Genomic DNA, 25,150 nt, shown 5'->3' on the forward strand with positions numbered 1-25,150 from the left:
GCCTGGTTCTCCCGTGCCCCTCGTAGCCTGCTCCGCCTCTGCTAGGCGTTGTCCCGTACCCCGCAAGTGCTCCGCCGCGTTGCTCGCAGCCTGCTCTGCTGCGCTGCTCGCAGCCTGCTCTGCCTCCACTTGGCGTCGTCCCGTCCTCCGCGGGCGGCGGCTGATTCCCTGCTCGTTGGGGCTCCGCGCCCCGTCTCTCTCCCTTCAGCCGCCTCTCTCACTCGGCGTGGTCGCCATTTGTTTCCCCCGTCCGGCGTGCTCCGCCCCTGCCGTTCCGCCGCAGCCGGATAAACGCCCGGCTGATGACCCGCGCCGGCGCTACCGGCGCATGGGGTTTCCCCAGCTCCTCCGGCCCTGCGGGAGGTAAGCAGACCCCTTGGCCGCCGCGGGGGTCTCCCAGTGCCCCCGCTCCCCTGGGACAGAGTCAAAGAGGATTCCCTCCATAATATAATGCCAGGTTAAGAGAAAGGGGAACTCTTGGTCTGTTTTTCATATGGACAGTCAGGCTAATAGTACAGGGATTACCCACAGAAGGGCTGTAGCTATTTTAAGACTGGGGACTCTCAAGTCTAGATAGAGACCTCCAAGTAGAGTGCCTATGTGATCCCCATGAAGGTAAGGGACACCGAGGTTCTAGGCACAGTAGATTTGGGCTCTGGACATACATCATTCATTGGGAGTTTGTAGACACCACCTAGCTATTGATTGTGGAGTGCTTATATATGCCCTGCATCTATGGGGGCATTAGGCCCTATCCAACCATAAAAGGTGGCTGTTAGTTGGGGTACAGACAGTCAAGTTGACTATAGCAGTAGCCAGCCACATTTCCCATCCAGTAGTGGTGGGTTGGGACTGAGGCCCACTAATCAATTTGTTCCACCGAACAGCAAGAAGTGGGAAAAAATTGCAAGATCGCCTTGAAGACTGACTAGAAATATTCCCCTTTGATCTGGAAGGGAAGCTACACCATCCCAGAATGTAGCTGGACCCAAGCTACACCATCCCAGAATGTCAAAAGGTCAGGAGAGAAGCCCTTCAGACGGGAATAAGCATGATAAAAGGTCTGGCAAAGGTGCTGAAATCCAGTGTGAACTGAGTGGCTATAAGGACAACTCTGCAGGGCTGAGCTTCTTGGGCAGTCCACAAAATGGAGAGGGTGTGCCCATAAGAGGAAGACCCAACTTCATACACAGCCAGAGGGAAAACCTCATCTTTGCCCTGCTCTATGGCTGGTTGGTTCAGGCAAATAGCACAGTGATAAACCATCACTTGGTTGCCCAGGATCTCCACCTTGAATTACAAGGTGATGTTGTGATGAGGGTCTCTGGGGAAAAGATGACTAAAGCCCGGAAGTACAAATGATCAATTCCATAATTAATGCCACCAGATTTTGAAATTGGCCCATGACATACTTTGGGCAGGCCATCTGAGGGTCAAGAAGACACAGGAATGGGTACTTTCCAGATTCTTTTGGCCCAGGATTTACCAGGATTTTAAAGACTATTGCACATCCTGTCCTGAGTGCCAGTTGGCAGATCCATGTCCAGAGTATCAAGCACCACTAGTGCCTCTGCCCTGGGTGGGTACACCTTTGAACCAGCTGAGGTAGATATAGTTTGACCCTTGGCACCGAGAACAAGTCTGCCATTTTATCCTTGTGTTCATGGACTACGCTACCCAGTAGCGGACTAATGGCTTGCACCAGACAGTGGTCACAGAACTGATCGGTCTTGCAGGTAGGTCTCCCACAGGAAATAGTAACAGATCAGCATGGTCTTTATTTTGTGTCTGTTGTAAGAGATATGGGTCCTGTTGAAAGTCCACCCAGTCAGGACTTCTGTTTACTGGTGAAGTTTGTGGCTGGAGAACCCCAAAATTGGGAGCTTTAAAAGGCCCCCAATAGAGTAAGCAAGAAAACAGGAAGCAAGCTGTGTGCACAACCACTGGCTACAAGAAGGGGTCAGGCAGCTATACTGAGAGCCAAAACCAAAGGGCTTTTCCTTGAGTGCCCAGGACATGGCAGAAGAGTTTTTAAGAAAAATGCTCTACTCCAAGCACCGGAAATCAACTCTTCCCTGACCTATAATGCAAAGGCTTTTCTACTGTGGCAAAAGGTCTGCTGAAGGTACTTTTACTTTGTGCTTCAGTGAACTTACGCATCCTGTTCTGCAGAGCACATTCCTGCCATGTTGTTTGATGACATTTTTTTTTGGTCACTGTTTTTCACATGATATTTCTCCAGGGACCCTGACTGACTGAGCCTGCCCATAAGCAGAAGTTTCTTTGACCTCAGTTGTGAGAGGGAGGTAAAGGAGGAGATAGTGTAACAAATTGGCACTTTATGGGGCCAAAGCCAAATCATATGCCAAAAATTACTAGCAAATGTTGCAGACCACTGGTTCTTCCTTCCAGAAGGGGTTTGAGGGTGGCTTTCTCTGGGAAAAGTTATGGTGGGATTGTGTGGTAATGCAAGACCTTTGCAAATGTGCACAATTCTAACATCCCATCTAGGACTTTTCCAGAGCTATCACTCGGGCCTAAGTCTACCACCATGGAAATCAATTCAACGTCAGTGGAACCAGAATAAAACAAATGAGGAACACACTGGAAAATCCCATCCAAAAGCTTTGGTTTTTCTCTGAACCATTTGTGGTTCTCCAGTGTTGTTTTTTTAGGCTGATTTCCTACGTACAGCATTGCTTTGTAGAGGGTGTATTTGCTGTGTGGTTTTCTGCAAAGTTTTGCTCCAGGGAGGATGGTTTCCTGAGTGCTTTTACTTGTAGAGGTCTCTGCACTGTGTGTTGTATATTATGCATCATCTGGCTACATTAATGCTCAGTTTGGCAAGTCTGGAACCAAAGATATAATTTTCAGGGCAGGGAACCTGCCTGGGCAGGAGGAAAACTGGGCTCAAATGACCCCAGCCAGGTAGGCATCAAGCCGCTTCTTAAAGACCACCAGGGTAGGAGCCAGCACCACTTCCCTTGGAAGTTGGTTCCAGATCCTTGCCACCCTAATTGTGAAGTACTTCCTACGGATGTCTAATCTAAACCTACTCTCCAACAACTTGTGGCCGTTATTCCTTGTTATCCCGGGGGGCGCTAGGGGAAACAAGGTCTCCCCCAAACCCTTCTGGTCCCCGCTAGTGAGTTTATAGATGGTCACCAGGTCCCCCCTCAGCCTTCTCTTGTGAAGGCTGAACAGGTTCAGGTCCCGTAACCTCTCGTTGTAGGGTCTGCCCTGCTGTCCCCGGATCATGCGGGTGGCCCTCCTCTGGACCCTCTCAATGTTGTCCCTCTCCTGAAGTGGGGTGCCCAGAACTGGACACAGTACTCCAGCTGTGGCCTGACCAGTGTCGCGTAGAGGGGGAGGATCACCTCCTTGAACCTACTTGAGATGCACCTGTGGATGCACGATAAAGTCCGGTTAGCCCTGCCGACCATGACCTCGCATTGTCGGCCCATGTTCATCTTGGAGTCAATGATGACTCCAAGATCCCTTTCTGCCTCCGTGCTCTCAAGAAGGGAGTTTCCCATCTTATAAGTGTGCTGCTGGTTACTACTACCCAAGTGCAGCACCCTGCACTTGTCAGTATTGAAATGCACTATGAGTATGTTGCATGTTCTTCATTGCTATAAAATGCAATTCCCAAACCAAACTCACCAAGCCCTATTCATTCATACATCTAGAGAGAAGTAGCAGTTCCATTTGACTGCCTTATACAGAAAATTTATTTTTGATGGTCTGGGTGGGAATGGGCCCATTCATCATTGGTTTCTTGTTAACTTAGTCAAAAAATATCATATTGTTTAATATTCCGACTGTCTTTAAAAGACTCTTCGTGCTCCAAAAATCTTGCAGGGCCCTAATGGGGTGAAAGCCATGCTACTTCTTGGCTGCTGGCCACTATTAATGTTGGAGATGGATGTTAACCATAGTCTAGGATCCAACCTCCACTTTACAGTTTTGAAAAGAGGTATGATCTTGGCTGGTCTGTCTCATTTACAGAACTAGATGGATTTTATATCACTAGACTGTTGGTCAAAGCCCCTTCAGCCTATTCTGCTTCATATGCAAAATATTTTATTTTTAAAGGTATATTAGGCACCTAAAGGTGTGGTTTGGCAGTTATAGGATTTTCAAAAGCTCCTGATTAATTTAGGTGCTTCTGGCAATCCCTTACACACCTATAGGCACTTAAGTACCCTAAAACTCTGCCAAATCTGTTGAGTGAAAACATTTTGGAGGTCATTCTTGGTAGTTGCCCCTCAGACCTGGAACTCCCTTCCCCCTTAAGGCCTGCCAGAACTCAAGCCTGGACATCTTCCAGAGGTTCATATATATCATGAACTTTTTTTATTTGGACAGGCTTTTAGCAGGCAGAGTTAAGTTTTGAGGCACCGTTTGGGGAATTTGTTTCATTACATATTATTTTATTTTAATATTTTATCTGATTTTATAATTTATCTTTTTATTGTAATTCACTCTAAGTCTCTTTGGAGGAAGGCAGCATATAAATCTAATAAATTAAATACAATGAAACACAGTCACTTCCCTGTTAGTTTGTTCTGTCCTAAAATGTGAAGGCAGCATGAACATTTTATATAGTATCAGGAGAGGGTTTCTGTTGAATTAGAACTGTAAAACTGGCAAAGGTGAAGGAAGGTACCAGAGCCCGCAACTTAATGGATGCCAGCTCAGAACGTGAAAATGAATTTTGTCTTGAACAAGCAGTTTTTAATAAATCTGTGAATTCCTAACAAGTTGGTTCCATGACAAATATGGTTGATATCTACAACTACTAGGACATAGCAGTAATGTGGTAGCATATCTACCTCCGTGCACAGAAAGTTTAATAGATGACAGTTTGGATCAGTAACACATTCTCACTGTTGTCAAAAGGAGATAACAGTTCTTGTATAGCAGAATGGCAAGAAACCAGTGATTCCTGTAACAGTCTATAATGAGTATAAGTCCCTGAAGTATCTGAGCATAAGCCCCCATATTCTGACCTGGAAAAATAGCAAGGAGGACTACAGCTCTACCCTCACGTTTTAGCTCCAGTAGCCTAGCTGTGTGTGGCAAAGTGTGTGCTTTTGGTTGTATATTGTGGGGGGTTTGGGGACTAGAAGAGGACCACTCCCCTCCCCCTTCATTGTGTCCAGACCGTTGTCTTAAGATTCCTTAAAAGCACCTGTAAAACCAGTATAGGGACTCTGGAACAAAGCTAGGAGCACTGACCACTTTTGAATTGATTGGTCTTCATTACTAGTTCAAATGATATGTTTCTTGATTGGGACCTTGTAATGATGTTAGTAAAGTTATTGAAGGCTCAGGCCACGTGGGCTAGGGGCTCTTTTTTTTTTTTTTTTTTTTTTTCTCCTGGGGCTGCTGATAGCTGCATTGCTGAACTGGGAGCCAAAAAACCTACTCCCCATAGAGGGTGAGGATGGGGATCTCCCCATCACTCTTCACTGGAGAGGCAAGCAAAAGCTATGGGATGGGGAAGACTCAGGTACAGGGAAAGAAAATCTGTCTCAGGGCTTGAGATCCCTGTTCTCTGCTGCTGATAGCTGCATTGCTGAACTGGGAGCCAAAAAACCTACTCCCCATAGAGGGTGAGGATGGGGATCTCCCCATCACTCTTCACTGGAGAGGCAAGCAAAAGCTATGGGATGGGGAAGACTCAGGTACAGGGAAAGAAAATCTGTCTCAGGGCTTGAGATCCCTGTTCTCTCCCTTTTCTTTCCACTTTTGTTTTTTTCTGGGTTTTAAGTGGGATGATGCCATGGGGGTATGAATCCCTGCAGCAAACTAGTCAAGGTTGGAGCTTGGCAGTTCTGTTGGCACACTGTGGGCCAGGCCTGAGAGCCTGGCATGTTTTACTTTCTGCTGTTGCAGCTTGTTTTGGGTTCAGCATAGCTGTGTCACTGAACCCCAGCTGTGTGTCTTGCTGGCAATTTTGGCCACACAGGCCTTGAGTGGGGTGGTACCATGAGAGTATTATTCCCTAGTGCAGGCTGACCAGGAACAGAGCCCCAGCAGTTACTGGCCACGTGGGCCTTGAGTGGGACGATGCCGTGAGTGTATTATTCTGTAGTGCAAACTGACCAGGAGCAGGATCCTGGCAGCCACTGGCTCCTGTGTTGGGGATTGTAATGTCTCAGCACGGTGGTATAGCTGAGACTGGATGTCCAGGCTGCAGCCATAAACCTGAGTCCTTTTTTGCTGTTTCACAGCTATTGCATTTCAGCCCATTTGTGTGGGGCCGAACCCCAGCCATATGTTTGGCTGGCAGATTTGGGCCAGGGCGAAGGCCTGGCACTTCTTGTTGTTTATCCAGGCCTCAGTGCAGCATAGGCCTGGCCAGCTTTCTGCTGACCAGTGCAGGCCTAGCAAAATAAAGCTGGGCCTCCTTTTGTCCCTTTTGAAGTTTATACCCCAACCAAGCAGTGTGATTGGGCACTAGTTGTAGTTCAGGCCAATGCCAAAATAGACCTAGCCCCTTTTTGTTATTTCATAGCTGTTAGGCCTCAGCATAACGATGTAGCTGAGACCAAATGTCCAGGCCGCAGCCAAGTAGGCCTGGCCTGCTTCTGTTGTATGTTCAGGTCCTGGTGCAGGACACGCCTGAGTTACCACCTTTTAGTGTTTTACAGCTGCTGGGTCTCAGCCTAGCTGTGTTGCTGAGCCCTGCTGTCTGTTTACTGAATCTTTAGGCCTGGCACAGTTTGGGCCAGGCACATGTTGTTACTTTTGTAGCTCTTTGTCCTGACCAAGTCCAGTGGTTGGCACTGGTTGCAGTTCGGGCTCCTTTGCTGTTTGGCTGGTTTCTCTTTGAGTTCTCTTCCAGCTTCCTGCCCCAGCAGAGCTGGGATTAGGACTAGAAGTGTTGGGGTGTGATATGATGATGAAAGCTGCAGTTAACCCTGCAAAGCCATCAAAGGGAAGTGGAGATCAATGCTATAGCTTTGCAGGGAGCAATGAGGGGGCTTTTGCAACGCAGAAGGACCTATGCTTTCTATCAGCTCCCTGCACCACAGTGGACCCATGGAGCAGCTCATAGGACTCTTCGGTGTGGGCCCCCCTCTCCAGCCCATTGCTAAAGGACAGGTATAGGGGTGTGTGGCAGAATGCCATCCCAGTCTGTTCCCAGACTCTATTATTAGGTTTTTCCTTGCCATTGTTTTGCCCCCTGTCTGTCAGTGTGGTTGTCAGGGCTACTGTGGTGATCAGGCAACCCCTTCCCCCATCTGTTTCATTTAAGGCTGAGTTGTGACCTTGGCTGGAAACATTCCTGAGGGAGGGGAAACCTGCTCCTGCGGATGTGAGAAGTTACAGGTAAGGGGGGGGGGGTGTGGAGTGGGGGGGACACGCAACTCCACCTCTCTATTATTTTAGCACTGACCTCATGGCCTGGGGACAGGGCTCACTCTACCAGGTGACCAGTGATGCTTTTTGGATCTGTTGGTTGGCCTCAAACAACTCCTGCCCTGATAGGACCTGGAAAGGTGATGTCAAAAGGCTTATATAAGCTATGACTGTCCAGGAGGAGGGGGAGCAGCTATGTTGAGGGTTACACAGGAACTGGAAGAGAGATGGGGGTCTCTTGAAAACACACTAACACACAAGGAGCTGCCTGCCTCCAGAGGAAAGCGCAGTCAGCCTCTGGATGATACTTGTGAGTAACTTATCTGAAACTTATCTAGAAATATGGTTTACTGTAAAATAGTTGCATGTTCAAAGGCTACCTAGCTACACTGTTTTCTCTAGGGTTATTCAGTGATACTTCTCTTTCCTGTACCCTTCCCCAAGCCTACCCCTTGTAACCAATAAAGTTTTCCACTGTACCAAGTGTGGTGGACTTGTTGGGAGAGAGATCAGATATGCCTTTGGGCCTCCTTGGTTTGGCTGACCAAGGGATGCTACTATTTGTGCTTCAAACTAAAGGAAACACCCCAAGTTCTTGCAGTGGGTCAAGCACCCTCAAGGTCTACAAGGCCTGTGTACCCCAGGGGACATGGGGCCCAAAGACAGACCAGAATCCCTGGGTGGTGGCAGCGGTAACCCCAGGCTTGTGGGTGTGATCCAGGAACGGGGTCAGCCAGACAGGGGGTGCCCCCGGGAGGCACTCAGAGCTTGGTAGGTGGATGGGTGCAGTGAGCTGGGTGGCTCAGCGCAGGAGCGCCACATACTGGCCCACAGGGTGCAGGCTCCAGAACGACCCACTGGGGAGCTCCATGTCCCAAACTGCATGGGTGTGGGTAAAGCCTCCCAAAAAGGGTACCACCTATAGACCTTGTTTTGTAGTTTATAGTATTTTAAAATTATAGTTAGTGTTCTTTTTCTTCTTCTTTATACATTTGGGTTGTATGTTTATACGGGTTGTGAAGGAAGGCTTAATGATTTTATTGGACACCCTAGTGATTCATTTAGTGTTTCCCAGGTCATCTGGGTGGGTGCTCAAGCTGAGGTGAAATATACTTAATACCCCAAAACTGAACTCAGCCCTTGTTGCTGCTGACAGGTCCTTAGTAGAAGGGTTACATACATAACTGCCATTTAGATTTCATAGACATTAGGGCTGGAAGGGACCTCCTAAGATCATCGGGTCCAGTCCCCTGTCCAAGAGGCAGAAAGGCTCACCTAGGGTCATAGGATCCCAGCAAGATAAGCATCCAACTGGTTCTTAAAAGTGTTCAGAGTAGGTGCTTGCACCGCCTCTGGGGGGAGTCTATTCCAGGCCTTGGGGGCTTGGACGGTAAAGAAGTTTTTCCTTATGTGCAGCTTAAAATGGTCTTGCAGGAGTTTGTTACCGTTGGACCTTATCATCCCTTGGGGTGCTGTGGTGAACAGGCTTTCCCCCAGATCCTGATGTATACCCCTTATGTACTTAGAGGCTGCCACCAAGTAACTCCCAGACCTGTGCTTCTCCAGGCTGAAGAGTCCCATGGCTCTTAGCCTCTCTTCATAAGGTCTGATCATGCATGTGGCTCTCCTCTGGACTCTTTCAATCTTCTCCACATCCTTTCTAAATTGTGGAGCCCATAATTGGATACAGTACTCCAGCTGCTGCCTCACCAAGGCCGAATATAGCAGGAGGATGACATCCTGCGTCTTGCTTGACAAGCATTGGTAGATGCAAGCCAGAGTTTTGTTCGCTTTGCCAGCTGCGGTATCACATTGGTGGCTCATGTTCATCTTGTTGTCAATTATGACCCCCAAGTCTCTTTCAGTCGTGGTGCTAGTCAGTGTAGCACTGCGGAGCCTATAAGTGTGATGCGGTTTTTTTCTCTTGATACGGAGTACCTTGTATTTCTCCATATTGAATGCCATCATGTTTTCATTTGCTCACCTCACGAGCCTGTCGAGGTCAACCTGGATCACCAGCCTATCCTCAAGTGTGACCACACTTCCCCATAGTTTGGTGTTATCAGCAAACTTAGCCAGTCCGCTTCTGACACCAGAGTCCAGATAATTTATAAATACATTAAAGCGTACAGGTCCGAGAAGAGAGCCTTGCGAGACACCACTTGTCACTGACTGCCATGTTGATACACTTCTGTCAACTACCACTCTCTGGGTCTGACCTCAGAGCCAGTACTCCAGCCATCGGACTGTAGGGTAGTCGAGGCCGCAGTTGCCCAATTTTTCCATGAGGACATCATGGGACAGCAGGTCAAAGGCTTTTTTAGAGTCCAAGTATATGATATCAACTTCTTCCCTTTTGTGACCTGGTCATAGAAGGAAATGAGATTGGTCAAGCAAGACCTACCCGCAACAAACCCGTGCTGGCTGTCCCTCAGGATGTTGCCTTCTGTTAGCCTGTCAAGAATGGTTTCTTTGATAATTTTTCCCAAGACCTTTCCAGGGATTGAGGTCAAACTGATCGGCCTGTAGTTTCCCAGATCTTCTTTCCTCCCGTTCTCAAAGATAAGCACCACCTTGGCCCTCTTCCAGTCTTCAGGTACTTGGCCCGAGCACCACGAGTTCTCAAATATCCTTGCCAGTGGTCGCACTATGATGTCTGCCAGTTCCTTTAGCACTGTTGGATTAAATCTATCCGGACCACCTGATTTGAGGGTGTCTAGCCCCTCAAGGTGTTCATTCACAAGATCTATACCAACGGTGGGCATCTATTTACCCCCACTCTGATCATCCCGCATCATGTTAGGCAGGGTAGTTCCTTTGGGATGGTGAAAAACCAACACAAAGTAATCATTAAGAAGATTGGCTTTTTCTTGGGTATCGGTTGTCAGCTGCCCCATTTGGTTTAGCAGGGGTCCAATGTTGCCTTTTTTTTTTTTTCTGACTCCCCATGTATCTGAAGAAGGACTTTTTATTGTCCTTGATTTGTGTAGCCGGTTGGAGTTTGGTTACAGCCTTGGCTTTCCTAGTGCACTCCCTGCAGGTGTGCGGAATGTTCCTCCTTAGTGGTGTTTCCTGTCTTCTATCCTTTATACGCCTCTCTTTTTAGATGTAGGAGGTCCATGAGTTCCCTGTTGAGCCAAGGGGGTTACTGAGCACTTTTACTCCCTTTCCTATGGGTTGGGATGGACTTCCCTTGTGGTTCTAGGATTGCTTCCTTAAGGAGCAACCACTCGTCATGAACTCCCCTCTGTGTCAGATCATGACCTCTCAGGGCCTTGACGACAAGCCTCCTGAGCTTATCAAAGTCAGCTTTCCTAAAATCAAAGACTTCTGCATTGCTGACTGACTTGCTAGCTTTGCAATGGATAGTGAAAGTGATCAACTAAGGGTCACTGTCTCCCAGCTTCCCTTCAATTCTTAGGTCACTGACTAGATCATCCCTTTTGGCCAGTACCATGTCCAGCAGTGCCTTACCTCTTGTTGGCCAATGAGCTTCTTGAGACAGGTAAAGCTCATCCATGCGTGTAAAGAAGCTTTGTGACTGATCAGATTTGGCTGAGTGCTCTTCCCATGAGATGTCCGGCTAGTTGAAGTCTCCCATGACAACCGTGCACCGACACCGTGCTGGCAAATTCATGGTCAAGCTCCTGTTCCTGATTTTGTAGTAGACTCCTACCATTGTATCCCTTTCACCATGTTCCCCTCATATTCTAACCCAGAGGGTCTCCACTCACCCTCCTTGGGTGCCAATCTCAGCTTGTAGGGATGTGTAGCTCTCCTTCACATAGAGACATACACCCTTGCCCCTTTTTTCAGCATACTCTCTCCTGTACAAGGTATAGCCATCTATATCCATGGTACAGTCATAGAAGGAGTCCTACCAGGTCTCCATTATCCCTATGAGATTGTAATCATGTCTGTTTAGCAGAAGGACTAGTTCCTCCTTTTTATTCCGCAAACTCCTAGCATTAGTGTATAGGCAAGTAAGTGTGCTGTTGGAGGCGCTAGACTTCCTTGCACTTGTGAAGAATCTCTGTTCCTGGGCTGCCATAGATATATAAAGTGAAATAGGATTCTGCCCTAAATGGATTAGAACTGGTTAACTGGTTGTTGATAAAGACTCTTTACAGAGTGGGCCTGTTTCTAAAGGACCACCTGCCACTATTCAGTATTTTTATGAACAATTTGGAAGAAAATGTAAACTCTTTGCTAACGGAGTTTGCAATAATAAATAGTGTTGAAGACAGGGCACTAATGCAAAGCAATCTGGATCACATGGTGAACTTGTGATGGTCAGACAGCACGAATTTTAATATAGCTAAATGCTAAATCATGCGTCTCAGAACGAGGAATGTAGGGCACACAGTCAAGCTGGGAAGCTGTATGGTAGAAAGCAGCATCTCTTAAAAGGCTTTAAAAGTTATGGCAAATACCAAGGTAATATGAGCTCCTAGTGCCCTATTCAGGGTTGACCTTGGGAGGGGAGAGTTGGGGCAACCGCCCTGAGCCCCACGCTTTGGGGGGCCCCGCAGAGCCAGGCGGAGTGGTCATGGTGACTCAGTGCCACCACCAGCTTCACATCCGGCCACTCGGCAACCCTTCCTCCCCACCGTCGAATCTTCCGCCGGCTTCTTCACGTCCAGGGCGCACAGGGGCAGGGCCCTGCACAGGCTGATTCGCCCCAGGCCCCTCACTCTGCTCGGGTCATCTCTGGCCCGGTTACAACAAAATTGGAAGTCATATCAATCTTGATTAAAGAGTTAAAAGGTTCTGTATCCATTAAGGTCCTAACTAGTTCCAAGGGCTGGATGTTAAAGCTAGATATGTTCAAAGGGAAATAAGGTGCAAAATCATAATAGTAATTAATAAAATCTTGCAACTTCACCAGGTATTATGGACAGGCTGCAGGAATTATTGGTTATAATTATCTTACCTGTACTATGCGTGAGTTCTGGCTGAATTATCACCAGAGTTCCTCCCAGTATAGGAAACTTTCAATTGTGCCTTCCATACAGTGTATTTTCCATGGCATCTGTCAGTGTGGAATCTTGTAAAGGCAGGGTATTGGTCACGTTTCCTTCTTGCTACCTTGCTCATTTCCATGCAAACAGGAAGATGTATCATTAACATCCTTTTGTATTCATGTTTAGTTTGGCTTCACAGACTGTGCACATCTTTGAAAAATATGTTCATAGAGTTGTGGGTGTCTTGTTTCTTATCTGGCAAAAGTGGATGAGAGTGCTGTAGAGTGCAACCGAGTGTGTCTAATGCTGAAACTGCAAAGATGACAATACTGGTATCTGATAAGGGACAGCAGGATTCAGATTTACACAGTTATTAGAAATCAGTCCTGGCCTTTAGCTGAAAGTGAGAGAATATACCATGCAAGCTTGTAGCAGGTACAGATTGCACACTCAGAAGTAGGACAGCATTGGTGAGAGGACAGGGAGGAGGAGCAGGGTGGGATGGTAGTGAATTCCTGGAGAGGGGAGGATGCTGAATTGACTTCCTCCTGCTTACTGTTCTCTCTGGCATTCTGTCTTCAAGAGGTGGGTTCCTCTCCCCAATTATGGGTAAATCTAGATCCCCTGGTGGGAGGGCCTAGATTCTCTGCAGTGGCATTCTCTGCTAGATTCTCTAGCTTAACCGCCACCTTTTAAAAACGTGTGTGTTCATGAGGGTGCTGAGACCAGAAATATCTGGTTCCTTAGGGTCAATGTCACCTGTATGTACCCCGAGAGGAACACTAGCCCACATATATTGTCATCAGAGGATTGTCCCATATGGATGCATAGGGGAATCCTAGTCCATAGGTATCCTCTCAGGAAGTCTGGTCAATATGTATCCCTGTGGAAGGCCTAGCCTATATGCCTAGTAGTTAGGGAAATGTTAATGCCATGTGCAGGGACATCATGAGACCTGATCTGGAATGCCATGCACAGGTCTTGTCACCTAGGTTCAAGAAAGAGGAATTTGTAATGGAAGAGCTACTGCAGTGATCGTATAATAGAAATGAGATTAGAAGACCTTGGCTATATGGATATATAAAGATATATGATTCCTGGGGATAAATATATCAGATGGGCAAATCCCAGGGAAGGAGAAGAGTTATTTAAAGGTCAGCGGGCAGCACAGGACCTAATGGGGGCAAACTGGCCATGAATACATTTAGCCTGGAAATGAGAAAAAGATTTCTACCCTAAGAGGAGTGAGGTTCTGGAACAGTTTCCCAGTGAAAATAAAAGGTCCAGGAAAACTGTGTTACTTTAAAGATGGAGCTTTATTCTTTCTTTATGAAAGAATAATTTGATATGATCTATAACAGCAGGAGACTCATCTTTCTGAGCTAGGCCAGCTCTGTCAGTCACATGTTCTTATATTTTAACTTCTGTGCATAGAAGTAGCTGCAGATGAAGCTGGAGTTAAAATGGCTGTCCTCAACGCCCCCTTCTTTTGCAGGGTGCTTCAAGCTGTTGCTTGAGGCAAAGCATGAAGACAAAGCACTGATTTGCTCTATGGCATGTCCGATATGGAGGCATGTGTATGGATGAGTTTCCTTTTCAGTATATACATTGCCTATACCCATGAGAGAGATACTTTAGGAATCACTTTCCCTGAAGTCACTGCTCTTTCTAGTTATTAACTGGAATTATTATTTACAGGAGTATTGGAGTGATGTTGTAGATTATCCTTTATAATCACTTCATCTTAAAATATCTGTCTATAACAAAATTTGAGGTTTTAAAGCAATTCAAGAAAAAACATTGAAATAATTTCTACTGCCAAGTACTTTGAGGCAGTTCTGCTGCCCTGGAGATGGGGGTGGGTCTCACATCTGCCACTACTATATGCTGGTCTCAGTGGACAGATGGATGGGGGAGATTAGGTGTAAACTCCATCTGCAGTCCTACCTCCCCAGTGCTGTGATTCACTCACACACACTAGTCCCATCAGCATCAAGTTTTGAAATACTGAGAGCTCTGTTTGTTTATAATAGTATTTTGAAGCTTTTCTGAGATACCACAGCCTTCATTCGAAATCTGAGTCATTTCAGGAGCCAGAATATGTCTCCTTCTGAAACCTGTTTGTTTCTGATATATTATTAATAGGACATGGATACTATCTACTGCTGTAAGAAATGGTAGTGGGGACTGAAAATATCCATTTGCTCATCTCAAAATGGTGCTAGAACGTATTGTTCTTCAGAGGCTGCTGGTAAGGATTTAAAAAGTAGTATTCTTCGCTCTGGTTTTTAGCTGAGCCAGCCTACAAGACTAGGGCTAGTGGCCACTGTGTTGCTGGGGGCACCATCCTTTAGATAAGATGGAAAACCAAGATCCCAGCCACTTGTGATAATCTAGGATCCCACTTGACTTTTTGCAAGAGCCAAGGTGATGTTAACACTTATATCTGGGATAGCTAGAATGCTTTCAGTCCATTTCCCTAAACCAGAGTGTCAGACACATGGCCTAAAGCCTGGATCCAGTCCACAGAACCATTTCATCTGGCCCATCACTACCAGTAGTACACTGGCCTACTGGAAGTCCAGGGATGTGGCCTTGCTGGAGAATTTGAGGTCCTTGGACCCCAGTGGACATGGCCATCAGGAGAAGGGGTCAAACAGGGGTTGTGTAGATACAGTCCTCACTTGCTCTACTGCCACCAAATGCTGACCTATGTTGCTGGCTGCCCAGGACACACCACAGCTGTTCCTGCCTCCATAGATTGAGCCCAGGAGGTAGTGCCCATGGTTCCAGCTAGGAGCCCAGGATCCAGCTTGGAGCCCAGGGTGTATTTGACACCCCTGTCCTAAACTCCTCCTGCATTTCCAGTTGAAAGCATTAATCTTTACTTCCCATTTTATGAAAGTTCTGAATGTGACATTTCACTGATGCAGCATCATTGCTGAGTTTCAGAAGTGGCTACAGTGAATTCTGACTCCTTGGTTGTCCTAGTACTCTAAATGTGCATTGGATTTTGGATTCAGGCTATAAAGCATTTTGTATAAAGTGTAAAAGGCAATATAAATATGATTGTTATAATGTTTAATGGTATTGTTCACTGACTTAGAAGGTCAAATGCAGTGGTTCTCCCAGGTAATGGGAAAGATGCATATTCCCCTGGGATCTCTTCTTTCTCCACTACCTGCAACTGTTTTATCCAGGACCTAAACTTTCTTTTTTGCCCCTCTACCCCATGCAGGACATTGGCAGTTTGAAAACTTCCATTTGACTTATACTGATGCACTATAGCGGCTTCAGGTTAAGGGCCTGCTGGGCTTATGGCCCTATGGGACTAGTGCAGCCTGAGCTCCTGGAAAAAAAAAACGTTGCTGCCACTGTGGCACTACCAGTGTTTCATTCTTGTCCTCCCTAAGTGCAAGGACTTACTGAGCCATAATGCCATAAAGATGGGAGCTTCTTGCTTCCTCTTAACCCAATTTCACAATGATTCAGATCCACAGTTTTGTTAAAGCCCTTTTCAGATTACCATTACCACATGGAGATTAATAAAGCTGTTCACACAAAGCTATTTCAGGCTGTTTGCAGACTCAGGAAGAATGTAACTACATGTATCTGACTGTTACACATAAGGTTTTCTGAATGATTGAGCTCTGGGAATGTTTTTGTTTGAAGAAAGCTGAGATTCAGGAGATGATTCTGTGGTAATGAGAGGTAGGTTAAACAGCAAAGTTCATGGCCACAGAATTACATTTGTCCCTTTCTCTAAATCTAACCTCTTTAGGAAAATATTAGATAAATTGGTGTTAACAATACTGGAGGCCCTAATTGTTGCTTTTATTTCAGGGAAAAGTGGTCCCTAATGACACGGAAGAGAGCCCTAATGACGTTAATTTTTAGATGGCCTATTATGAAGGATGCATGTGACAGTTTCTCTGAGAAGCTTTCACATCTTCATGGATTGCAATAGCTCTTTAAAATAAGAGCAAAACCCTGGGGCTGGAAAAATGCTTTCCCTGGCTCCCCATGAAATTCCATTTAGATTTGCTGAAATATAAACTGTTAAGTGTCACCATTTTCCTTCTCTTGCTTGTGTTCCTTAGGGAAATGGTGGCAGCCTTCCAAAATAACAACTAAACACAAGCATTCTGAGGCTGAGCTGACATGACTGCTAAAAAACTGGGTGCACCTGAGAGCTGTAGTAGTGGTGAGGTAGAGTAAACCCCATAGCTTCAATAATCCACGATGCCCTCCAGGACAACAAGTTGTTGCTGATATCAGCTAATATACTTAGTCCTGTAGCTCAACTGGCAGCAGGCCTTGTTGAAGTGTCCACATTCAAATCCCACTTAAGACTTGTAAAGGAATTGCTGCATATTATACAGTTTGTCTTGACCTTTTTCCAAAAAAAGAAGACTCCTAAGATACTATTGTACATATAAAAATATGCCAACAGATTATTATTTAGCTTGCAACGTGCATTCCTCTGTGGACTGGGATCTTATAATGAGACATTGATGGTGATATATCTCGTAACTGCTATCCACCCAGCATTTGGGAGAGAGAGGAAAGTCGCTAATCACAATGATGATTCCATCTTTCAGTTTCCTGTGAGACTGAGAGATCCATCCAGGATAGGGCAACAATTATCTGCAGACTGAGAGGGTCTGTCTTCTGCCATCTTCAGTGGGAGCATAGTAACTTCTTTCTCCCTGGGAGGTGTGTGGGTCAGTACTCATACACTACTCATATACCACTTTCATCCAGGTTACAGGATTCCATGTTCAATGAAGATGTAAATAGTGGGGAGGGAGACTCCTATATTGAGGTGAAACTAGTCCCTCTGAACATTGAACCCTATTCATTTGCCTGCATACAAACACACATGCTTTCTTCCTCAGTATAAAAAAGGAGAGATGCTGAAGTTGCTTTGCAAAATAGGTTTAAAAGACGTGGTGAATTTCAAACCATGGTATTTCAAAGCTGAGAATCAAGCAGCTATCCTTACTCCGTACTATAAACAAAGGCAAAATGCTGTGTACATCAGCAAAAGGCTTTGTATTGTAAAGGAGCCCTTTATGTACAACCAGGAGAGAATTCAAATGATTATTGACCCTCCAGTGTAGTAAAGCTGCATTATAATATCTCCAAATCAATAGAGACAAGAGCAAAGCAGGAGAGAAAGGCCAAGGCTTTGCAAACTGCAGAAAATTGCATTTTGCTTTGGCCTCTTAAAAAGTTTGCGAAGCGTCTATTAGGGTTCCCTGGAGCCTTTTCTTTCTAATTGCCACGCTTGACAATGTGATTGCACAGGGGACTAGCGGAAAGGCAGATAATGGACCCACTTTAATTGCTTCCCAGTTCCATGAGTCATAACACTTCTAAGATGGCAAAGGGGAAGTGCTGCAGTTTGACTGGAGGAGGTTTCTGGCTTTTAAGAAAGCTCAGGAGGAACAAATATAAAACTCAAAGCCAAACTCTTGGAAGGACTCTTGGAAGGTTCCAAGTGCTGAGCTTTCTTTTTATCTTTTGCTTTTGACCAGAACTATCCTGTAAAGTTTTAACCATGCTCTGGAGAGGAAATGGGAATGGTGTCTCTGCAAAAAGAGATGGAAACTGATCTCCTTAAGACTCATTATCAGGGGTATGGGTTGATTGTGGGTGGAGGTGTTAGGCCACTGGGATTGTGTTGGAGGTCAAGGAGTGATCTTTTGCCTGTGGCTATGAAAGCTTGCTGATTTATGGAATAGTCTTCTAGCTCCTATTTCCCTTGGACAGAATCTCACCTCTATTAGAGCTGGGAGAGTAAGGAGCCCTGTAGAGAAATTGAACATACAGTCAGGGCTACAACAACATAAGCCATTCTTTTCTTATTTACTACTTAAGCTTTAGTGTATCTCAGTTCCCTTTTTTGTCCTGGACTCTCTCTTCTTTCACTCTTGTGCCGTGCAACATGGCATCACTGTTGACTTTTCTACTGGACCCAGATAGGCTTGCTTGGTGGACTCTCATTCCCTCTATAGCAGAAGCGGGCAATTATTTCGGCTGGAGGGCCGCTTAATTAATTTTGGTGCGCTGTCGAGGGCCGCAAGGGTAGCTCTGACCCTTGATAGGTGCCCTGCCCCCTGTTCTCCATCTTGGTACCAGATGTCCCACCCCCTGACCTTTGCCACCAGAAATCCCTCCCCTTGACCCCCGAAAGTACTTCTTTTGGGAGTGGGGTTACCATCTTGGAACCGGAAAAAAACCCAAATCATATACTAAAAGTCAAGCACCTACTATAACATATTTTAATTTTATTGCAAAAATATTTTTGTCATGATTTGTCTTTGAAGTGTATATAAAGGTGATTGCATAATAGCTTAAAAGTGTATGGTATAGTGTGTGGCGGAGTGTGTGGGCTGTGGTTGGGGTGGGTGGGTGTGTATGGTGGGGTGTGGAAAGGTGTTGGGGGGTTGTGAGAGGGTGTGGCTAGGTGTGGGGCAGGGCACACGGTATGTTGCAGGGGTGTGTGTGTATGTGTGAGGGTTGGGGCAGGGTGTGGCTGTGTGGGGTTTGTGGGCTGTGAGGGGGGGGTTGTGGGGACACCCCCCATATGCTCCCCCCCATGGCATACACTCCCCATCGGTGGTGTCAGCAGCAGCAGCAGGCAACAGGCCTTTGGCCTGCGCAGGTGCTGCTGCCTGGTGGTACACAGCTCTAGCCAGAGGTGCACATGGTGGCAAGGAACGCAGCCAGGCTGGTCTGCCTCTATCAGATGCGGTTCCTCATGGTGCAAGTGCAGCTCCCAGCACTTGTGCACCACTGAGGAGGAAGCTTTATGCAACAGAGATGGTTGCCACCATGGAAGCAGGAGGCAGGGCTCACCACCACGTCCAGTGAAATGCCAGGACCTGCACATAGCAGAAGGGAGTGGAAAAGGTGACTGGCTCCATAGCACCGGGCTTCTACTTGGTGGTGTGCAAGTGCTGGGAGCTGAATGTGCGCTGCAGGGAGCCCCATGCAATAAGAGGCAGGCTGGCCTGGCTGTGCTCCTTGCCACCAGGTGCAGCTCTGGCCAGAGATGCGCGCCACCAGGTGCTGAGACCATGAGTGCCCTGAGAGCCTGCCATCTGCTGCTGCTGCTAGTGGCAGGGGATTTGCAGGGGATTTGCGCCATGGGGTGGAGTGTGTGGGGGGGTTCCCACAACCCCCCACACTCCCTCACACCCACACCCTGCCCACCTGAACTCCACACTCGCACCACCCCCCTGGGCACAGGTTCCGTGCTCCCACCAGCCCCAGCCCCATGCTCTCTACCCCTGTCCAGCTGTAGGTCCTCCCTAGCCCCCACCACAGCTCCTCTGCCCATGCCACTTCTCTACTTGCTGCCCAGAGCAAGCACTGCAGCAGGGAGATGAGGAAGAGCTGCTGGACACCGGGAAGCTGAACAGGTCCCCTGGTGCCTGCAGCAATGGCAGTACCAGCCCCGCCCGAAAGCTGGGTGCTGGCTGGGCCGGGCCTTTCTGCACATGAGGGTGGGAGTGAGGCATGTGGGCTGGAAGGGGTCAGTTAATTGGTGGGCACCCGCGGGCCAGATGAAATTGCCTGTCAGGACAAATTCGGCCCATGGAATGTATTTTGCCCACCCCTGCTCTATAGTGTTGTAGCTATGGCCCTCTTGGAGTAGAGCCCTCCAATACACAAGTGAAGGAATGGCTGGTTAAAAGTTACACAGGCAGAGCTGGGCTGTGCTCTGGAACAAGGACATTATATGTTTATCTTTTTAACGAAGAGATAAAAAAAGACTAATGCTTCCCTAATACCTAATCACTGAGGGCTACAGTTGCATTGCCCTTCTTAAGATTTAGCCCATTTTCTAGGAATCTGAATTCACCTGGAGAGTAAGACTATTCCAAACGTATTTCAATTGGTGCAGGTAAAAACTCAACCATATCTGTGCTGTTTTTATGGAGGATGAGATTTGAAGCTCTACTCTTTCTTATCTCTCTGTGCTGACGGAAATAAGTTGGAAGAGCACGTGAATGGTCATCTACAAATGACTACTGACTGCCAAAGGCACAGAAGGAGGGCAGCACATCCCTCAAGCTGCGTCCTTGATTAACTGTCCACTCCCTGCTCCCACTGGCAGCCAGAAGGCACTGGTACAGAGAGGAAAGGAGGCAGTTAGATAGGGAGGAGAGGATGAAAAGAGGTATAGGAATAAAGGGAGACAGAGGGAGCAGAAAGGAAGATGAAGTGTGGATGTGAAAGAAAGAGAAATAGAGGAAGGACACATTTCTAGAAACACATGCAAACACATCCTCTCTCAGTGCTGACACAGAAACATACTGTCCAATGCACATTTATAAACATGCTATTTTTACACACTCACAAACCAAAAGATATGTTGTGTATGTCTTAGCACGCATGTAAATATACTAAGTATACCCAAATATACAACACCTAGCATACACTACATATGCTCAGAAACACCCACCCAGCTTCTCAACACAGCCTACATCCATATTCATACATGTGCTTATCCACGCACACAAAACCTCACGAACAGGTGCACATGCTTATAAATATACACAATCATAAATGTACAGACACAAAGATGCTCACACAGAATTATATTCACTCAAGTATCTTTTAAAAAGAACATAACTACTTGAGGCAATGCCTGCATCACAGTTATAATGCCCAGTTCTTTTACACTGAGAACTTCATACAACACTTGTAACATTTACAAAGGTTAGCTTTTCTCAGAATGAGTGCTATACAGCTGACACTTATAGGAAAACACAGAGAAAGGGCACATCTTAAAGGAGATTCTGGTCTGGCTAGGTCAGATAGTCCCTAGTGCCTGGACTCTTCTTAGAAGGTGCCCTAAGCGTCTCATGAGCTGAAATAGCTTCTGTATCCTTGGGAGAGAATAAGGGCAGAATCCTATTTTACTTTACATGTCCACATGGCAGTTTTCCAGCTTTGTGACTGCCATTTTTGCACTTACGCACAATTTGAGATCTGCATGCAGTGTGAATGCGTAAGCACCCACATAGCTAATAAGCACATGCACTTTGGCCAGGTATGGATTTCTGCAAGTGCATACCTGAGTGTAAGTCCTGAAATTCTGGCCTGTTGAAGAGGCACGGGCTTGCACGGGCATACAAAGTCCAGCCCACAGGCCGGACCCAGCTGGCAGTGGACTCCATTTCCCAGCAGCCCCTGCCTATATGGCTGGGGCTGGTTTCCACGGAGACCCTAGCAGCAGCCACCCTGTGGTAGTGTGGGGCCAGGGTTTCTGTGGAGAGCGGCCCAAGCTTTGCTGGCAGGGCACGCAGCAGGGCAGGGAGCTCCTGTGGGGCCAGGCTGGGATCTTGCAGTGGTGACAGCATGGTCCTGAGCCAGGACAGAGCTGCAATGTACAGCCTTTATGCTCCAGGGATGGGCATGCAGGCAGCTGGTCATGGCTCTGTGCCAGCTCCTGGCAGCGGTGACAGCATTGTCTGGAGCTGGGGCAGAGCCACAATCCACAGCCTGCATGCCACTGCCCAGAGCATGCAGACTGCAACTCGTGGATCTGCCCTGGCTCTGGACCATGCTGTCTGCGTCAAGATCCCAGCCTAGCCCCGGAGCAGCTCCCTGTCCAGCCGTTCGCCCTGCCAGTGCTGCTGGGCGAGTCTCCATGGAAACCCAGGCCCCCTTTATCACAGCACAGCTGCTGCTGGGGTCTCCATGGAAACTGGCCCCAGCCATGTGGGCAGGGGCTGCTGGGAAATGGAGTCCAACCACTGGCCAGATCTACCATTTTGCACGTCCCTGGGTTAGGGCATTCATGGAAGCAGGTGGTGCTGGTTCTAATCCCCACTCCCCCAGAGTGGTTTGAAATTGCATTCCTCCAACTTTCCAACACAGTGCTCTAACCAGTACAGGTTGTGCATTATCCAGATACCTCCCCAGCCCTCCTTTTCAACTGAACCACTAAACCTGGTTAGCTGTGAGCATGCCCAACTAGTGCTCAGCACATCCACACAGCAGGGGGAGCAGGATTGCAAACTGTGTACAAATGTCAAGAATGGCATTTACATATCTATGTAACTGCCATTTAGGTGTGTAAAGTGAAACAGGATTCTGCCCTAAGTATCTCTGCCACACTGAATTCTCTTTAGCAGGTGCCTGAGCCATGTTGGAGCACTGTATTCAGCATTATATATTCGAGTTAGAATGACTGTGACACAGCTATGGAGAACCATGGCTTGCCTACAAAGTTTCTGCTCTCCTAAAGCTCCTGCCTGGAGCCTTCTCTGGCTCTGGTAATTGCCAGGCTTGTGAGTGTTATTGAATTTTGCAAGGACAAGACCACCAAGCCAAACAAAGGGAAACAAATTGGAAACGAAAAAAAGGCTTTGGAGGCAATTGACAGTAGCTGTCTGTGGTAAAATGAGCTAATCTGAGCCACTCACTAACACCAGACCCTCTAATTAAAGCCAGGCCAGACACAGGCTCATGCTGCCAGTAATTGCTTTTCTCACAGCCAGGTTTCAGAGCTACTGACTCAGAGCTCCACACAGCTGCAATAGAAATCTGGTTCAAATTGCATCAAGGTTTATCACTGCTGCTGCTCCTATGGGCTGGAATCAAGCATCTCCATGGCTCAGGCTCTGCAGATCCCGAGGACGTGTACACAAAAGTGGCCCCAGGAGGGATTTATTATGTACACCTGATCAATAAACCCTGACAAGTATTGAAAGCAAGTAAGAGAGCTTTGACGCTGAGGCAAGGGAAGTTGCATTCATATAATCTCTTGGCCCTTTTTTGAGCAGGTTATGTATTTGTGTCCCCTGGCTGGGACTGAAGGCAGGTGTGTTACCACCTGGATTCCCATACCCATGTGGCTGGTCCCCTTTTTCTGTCATGCTATGGGAGTGTGATGCATTCAGGTATCATGCAGATTTTTCCCCAAGCATATTGTAAAGTCTGTGCACATGTAAATGCAGAGGAGGAAAAGCTGGAAACAGCCCTGAGATCTTTGAAAGTCCTTGTAGCTTGGATATTGCTGTGTTAGGGGGTCCAAGCTGTTGTGGTGCAGACTGATTCCCCTACTCAACACCATCACCAGCCCCCCTGATGAAATGAATCACGAAGCTGGAGAAACCTCCAGAAAGATGGATTTCCTCTGCTGCAGGTTTATTATTATATTATTATTAATATTATTAGCCAAAGAGGAATCATGCTGGTCAGAGGGATGCCAGCATTGTTTTAATTTCCCAGGAGGCTCCTTCTGGTGTGACATGTCCCCAGCAGGGGACTTCAGTTGCCTTGTGTTACTTTGCTCCATACAATGGGATGTGATATGTCAAAACATGACAAGACAGCTAGAGTGTGTCATAATACTGAACTCAACACACAGCCTTCCAGGGAAGAGCAAGCTAATAATATCAGTCTCAAATTATCCCTATATGCTGAGCTGGTTTCTTTTCCCATATGAAATATGATGCATAGGAATTATATCTATATGGGAAAATTGGATCGCCTACAGATTTGTTAGTTGTACACAGTGAATTATTTTGACTGGAGTGAAGTGCAGATCTAGGATTCTATCCTTTTTATTACATGAAAGAGACTTTTCCTCTCTCAGCCTCTTTGATACCTTTGTCATTGCTTCAGCAAACAGTTTGGTGGAATTTCCATGTGATTTATTCTCTTATCATCTGGGTTTGAAACTGCTACTTAGACTCAGCGATGATGTGATTGCATTAAATACAGTATCATCTTTCAAGCTTGTCTTTGAACTGCAGCCCACCATCTCCTGAATTCAGACGTACAGTGATGTTTAGATTCCATTGTAGTTTGCATTGCATGTGGCTAGAGGGGACAGAAAAGTCTCTGTGTTTTGCTAATTTGTCCAGTTCTGTTGACAGAAATCTCTCTGTGTTTTGCTAATTTGTCCAGTTCTGTGTCATTGTTTCGGTCTGTCTGACTCTTTGAACTTTGCTATCAAGCTGCTATATTACATTAAGGGGTAATGAGGCATTAAAATGCATGAACAACATTTCCAGTCTCTAAAGGAATACAAGACATCCCTCAGAAACAAACACAGAAAGCTGTTCTTTGTCCTTTGGCTAGGGCTTTCCCAGCTAATGACAGGAGCATGTCTTTCTCCACAGATGCTATGATGATCTGGAAAGGAGACACGTGTTTGACAAACACATGTATATTGAATGGCATGTGGCATTTCACAAATATATTGCAGCTGCTGCTGAGGCTACCAAATCATTATAGGTTCAATGGTTTATTTGGTAGAAACAACCTAATTACATGCTTTTAATTGCTAGTAATACCCTGTTGAAAATGCCTTCCCTGGTTCCTCAAGATTAGTTTAAGCTCATGCATCCCTTTCTGTAATGTACCCAGTTTGAAATGCATTTCTAGCTGTGAGTTGCAGCGTACTTGTCTCCCTGTGGGTTTTTTGGTTTAAAGTGGGGAGGAAACTACACTGAACCTTTCTCTCAAACATCTCATTTCAGAACCAGGCATCTACTTCAAAAGTATCTAAACTCAACTTCTAAGGTTCTTCCAAAAGCATTTTTGGGCCCAATCCTGTGAATCCATTGACTTCAGTGAGATGTGAGCGTATTCAGCACCTCAGAGCAGTAAATTCTGGGAGGGGACTGGGGTTTGGGGTCAGTGTGGATGTATTCCTATCTCCAGGCACAAGTGGAAGCTAATTCTGAAAACTGAACTGCCAGGGAGTCCCTGAATCAAACTGAGTGTCCAGTCTTCCCCAGCAACAGTGCTGCTCTTTGGCAAGCAAGCAAAACTTCTGCCACTCT

At 46.7% G+C, this 25,150-nt stretch overlaps 1 protein-coding gene across 4 annotated transcripts in view; it reads left to right on the forward strand.

Annotated features, from left to right (window-relative positions):
• RTN4R (reticulon 4 receptor) overlaps window positions 1-25,150 on the forward strand; it is a 42,589-nt gene that overhangs the window by 14,663 nt on the left and 2,776 nt on the right. Inside the window, exon 1 of one of the 4 annotated variants that reach the window (XR_001358490.1) lies at window positions 7,269-7,341. The exons of 1 other annotated variant lie outside the window; for it this stretch is intronic. Coding sequence is in view for 1 of the 3 variants with exons in the window: in XM_006029207.1 (XP_006029269.1) it covers window positions 23,248-23,257 (10 nt within the window). In the remaining 2 variants the exon portion in view is untranslated. Of the gene's footprint in view, window positions 1-7,268; window positions 7,342-22,961; window positions 23,072-23,205; window positions 23,258-25,150 lie in introns of those variants that run through there. 2 more of the 4 variants (XR_001358488.1, XM_006029207.1) reach the window with 2 other exon arrangements.

Source organism: Alligator sinensis, unplaced genomic scaffold (assembly GCF_000455745.1).
Source record: "Alligator sinensis unplaced genomic scaffold, ASM45574v1 scaffold953_1, whole genome shotgun sequence".
NCBI classification, from domain to species: Eukaryota; Metazoa; Chordata; order Crocodylia; family Alligatoridae; genus Alligator; species Alligator sinensis.